The sequence below is a fragment of the Papaver somniferum genome, chromosome 10, assembly GCF_003573695.1.
Source record: "Papaver somniferum cultivar HN1 chromosome 10, ASM357369v1, whole genome shotgun sequence".
Taxonomy (NCBI): domain Eukaryota; kingdom Viridiplantae; phylum Streptophyta; class Magnoliopsida; order Ranunculales; family Papaveraceae; genus Papaver; species Papaver somniferum.
In genome coordinates, this window is record NC_039367.1 from 62,460,659 (window position 1) to 62,464,895 (window position 4,237).

Here is a 4,237-nt window from a genome sequence, read left to right on the forward strand (position 1 = left end):
TATAATTACTGATAAGTTTTCTGCATGGAACTACTATTATTTTCTTTTCCGTAACATTCCGCATAAAAAACCAAATATGACGAGTGGTTTTTCAGATGGCAACTAGAGATGTAAAATGTACCGTGCTGACATGTCTACGATACATCACCTATAATAAGGGATAATTTTTAATTAATAACATCCCAGTTAAAAACTTAAATATGATAAGGGATAATTTTTTGGATCCTAATCACTATTATTTTCTGTTTCATAACATCCCGTATCAAGTATGACAAAGGATGATTTTCAAGGTCGCAATGTAAAAGGTGTCGTGCGAGCACGTTTACGGCATTATCACAACAAAGAAAATTCAAGCACAACAAAACACATGATCTAACACGACATGTAAGCTTTAAAGTATTGTGTTGTGCCATCCAATAGGCACATCGACATGGCACTGATAAGCGCCTATGGCACAACAAAGTACGACATGCGAAGAAAACATGTGTCATATGATCAGTTCCCACACTAATACGAAGGCCTTTCTTCTTTCTCCTTTTCTTTTTATAGGCCGGATGGCCCTGATCCAAACGGAACCCAAGTTGTAGCAAAGACCGAATTGTGACCTTTCCAAGTAAGCACAAGCATCTCATCCACTTTTTTCGTTCCCCAACCGCTTGCATGTTCATTTATTAAGTACTTAACTTCTTTACTAGTTTCTTCACAGATGGGAATACTTATGAACTTTGCTCTCTTCATTCTTTCTACCAATCTAATACCTGATTCTAATCTTTCTATCCTTTGTAACCCTTCAAATCCAATGATGTTCTCAATTTTATGCCCAATATCAGCTTCATATTCACTCCTTTGACAACTATCTTTTGGCAACAACGTTTCCAACGCATCAAATAGTATCCATAGATAATTAAAACTAGCAGTTATCCTTGATTTCAAACTCGAGGTATCCAAATCTGCATCTTCATCAACTACGATAACAATATGTGGATTGATACCTCTAATAATCTCAAGAAACCTATTTCGGAAAGATGGAGCTTGTTGAGTATTTCCCTGGAGTTCATCGGGTAGATATCGTAACCAATTTTGGCAATTTACAACCAACGCTTCATCATCTTTCAGTTCTAGTGAAGTAGGATTCAAATGATTCATGAGCCTCTCAAGGTCAAAATGCACATGAGTTGATGATTTAGAAGACGACCCGCCGAGTACTGAGAAGCTGAAAGTAATATCTCTGGACTTCGCAAAATTTTCCAAACGTAACCCCACATCTTCGCTTGAGACGTTAACTAATGGTGGCACAGGTGGCCTTAAAGATGGCACAGAGATTCGCAGGGCTGGTGGACCTCCGGGTCTCTTTGCCAAGGCATCTATTAGAGTAGGCCACTGCACACAATGTGTGATACTAAAATCTAAGATATGAACTTTTTTGTGTCCCTGAATTGCTTTAAGAATTGAATGATTTGATGCACAAAACCCAAAAATATGCCAAGGGATTGTGTCAACGTACCCGGCTAACTCCGTCATCGAGAGCGGCCGTGAACTGTTTCTTTGAAGAGTAGCTGGTGTTCCATCGGGGAAGTTTATGGTTGTACTAGGGCAAACTCTCGAAGCTCTAGATATGAGAGCTCTTAAGAACCACGAAGTCAGCCTTTGGTTAGGATCACCAATTGAAGAAGCAACATTGTTAAGGACCCACATCATGTGAGCTAAAGTTACATCATTGTTCTCTAGGGCACTTGCACATTGATGAAGAAGCTTTTCTATACAAGCTCCATCTGGGGTTCCTAGACATCCATTAAGTGCACCTGGTAAAGAACTTTGAGAGGTATCAAAAACACTAGGTTTAGAAAGAGAAACAGGTGAAGTTGAGCTTCTTAATTCAGTCTTCATCACAGTTAGCTTGTTATTCTTATATATCTACAGACAGGAAAAATATAATCTATGGTTTTGTTTGGTTCTACCAGTTGGTGATGAAGCTGGTTAAGTAATCTGTTAGTATGATGAAAGAGTGACAGAGGATAGTCATAGTCTTGTTGTGGTACTCATGGAGATGCGGGTTTTGCTACCTGGCTTATAACAATCGGTAAATATATACATAAGGATTCAAGATCAGCACGGTTTTATCATCTCTTGATGAAGATCTGTAAAGAAAGAAACAGTACGTAGGAACTCAAAAAAAGAAAAGAAATGGTGTTTGAAATGTTGAGAGGGAGAGAGCGAGCTATGTTTTCTCTGTATCTTTATGGACCATATATAGCAAAGGCCATACACGATCCTATACAAGAAATATTGTATATAATTATCCGGATATTATATAGTCTGACACCTTTTCAGTGTCTTGTTTGGCTAGCTAGGGTTTGCATGGATGCATGACGAAGTATTCATAATCTAGATCCTGGTTAAAATGTTGAAAATTCTGGTTCGGCCTGAAACAGGGTGCTCATGCATCTGCATGCCCGGTCCATAAATACTATCTTTTGAGTTTGGGGTTTCTCAAGATCACTTTCAAGAAGATTGTTTGAGTTCTTAGTCGGTGGAACATAATTTGTGCTCACTCCTTCACACCATTTTATCTTGGATCCTTGGCTTGGGCAAAAGCACATCACATCACAACACGGCACCGTACACGGTCTAGCGCTTTTCGATGTGTGCCTTGCACACTTTACACCTCTTGATTAGATTTCAATTAATGACAGGGAAAAAAAATAGAGAACAGGTTAAAGAGGGATAGCTCAGCCGGCCAATGTTTTGTCTGATGTGTGCTAATGGAATTACTAATTACATTTGAAAACCAACGTTCTTCAATTTTTTGGATTAATTTGTAAGTAGATTTTTGTATTTTCAGCTAAGTTACTAATTGATTGGGGTATCTATATTCCTAATCAGTCATTTCCCATAGATCACAAAATTGAGATTACTTTGTTTGTTTCTTCCTTGTAATTCCATCACTTGCGACAATTACACCCTCTAAAAAAAAATTAGTTACAAGACACGCGTAGCTAAGAAACTTATTTTGAGGCATACTAAACTTTTTTGAAGCATACTAAATAATATCAAAATAGGGTCACTAAATAAAAAACAACATCACCCCTTATCCACCCTTTTTGACAATAGCATGACTACTCTTACATAATTAGTATTAATGATTATGATTAGATTTGATTAGTTAGGAATTTTAAGGATTGATTAAAAATTAAATTATTAGTGGCGAATTAGTAGAAAATCAAATTTATGTGAGAGAGTTGGGGTTTTTGAGAGGAAGAAGAAGAAGAAGTGGAAAAAAAAACTTGGATTTTGAATTTTGAGATTTTAGTGATTAGAAGTAACCAAAATGTGTGATTCAAATCAGAGGTAGACTTATATACGAGATTTAATTTCTTTTTATAAGTTGAATCTGTCAAAAAATTGAATTTTTAAAATCCAGATCTACTGACCAGAAGAACAGTTCGGCTGAAAAAGTTATCAGCCGAACTTCACTCTGTAACTGACGAATTTAGGTTCGGCTAATTCGAACAAAATCTAGCAAAGTCGCATTAGCCGAACTTAGTGTTTCTCTAAATCATACATTAGGTTCGGCTCAAAATTGATACTCCAAGATCAGCCGAACTGAACTTCTGAAAACCCTAATTCCATCTTTGAAATCATATTCTATCGATCAAACAAAATAAAATCAATCAAAAACAAGATGGGTTTGTTACACATACATTCTAAAATACATCTAAGAGCAATTGAGGTTTGGATTTCGCACTCCAACATCGCTCACTTCGATTCGTGTTTGCTTTGCTTGATCAATTTTTTGATTGAATTGGAGTCCAAGATGTTTAAGTTTAAAATTTATTTTGATTTTTGATTTTAGGTTTTTGAGGATAAGGGCACTCTAGTAATTTAAATTGTTTAAGGATATATAGGTAATTACACTACCTTTAAACACCCCTTATAAACCCACCCTAGATGGTATAATGAATGAGTATGCCTCAAACAAAATTGAGTACGCCTCAAAACAGGTTTCGTAGCTAAGCTTCATACTTTGACACTTTAGAGTGGCATTTGGGCTGGTGGGCTTGCTCCTTGTAGTATGTTAGTGTTCACATACGCCTCATTTGGAGATTACAGTTGTGAAAACTACGGTGCGACCCATTCTCCCATATGGCATAGGGTGGTTGTTGCTCATCCAACCCAGCAAGTCAAGTTTAACTATGAATTTGGCCTTTGTTTGTATTAATTGGGCTTCCAAGCCCAT

At 36.9% G+C, this 4,237-nt stretch overlaps 1 protein-coding gene across 1 annotated transcript; it reads right to left on the reverse strand.

The window, feature by feature from the left end:
* Nucleotides 1-327: 327 nt before the first annotated feature.
* On the reverse strand, nucleotides 328-2,204 carry LOC113317070 (scarecrow-like protein 32). Its single transcript, XM_026565220.1, has one exon. The coding sequence runs from the start codon at nucleotides 1,885-1,887 to the stop codon at nucleotides 544-546; it is 1,344 nt and encodes a 447-aa protein (XP_026421005.1). The 5' UTR covers nucleotides 1,888-2,204; the 3' UTR covers nucleotides 328-543.
* Between the last annotated feature and the right edge of the window lie 2,033 nt (nucleotides 2,205-4,237).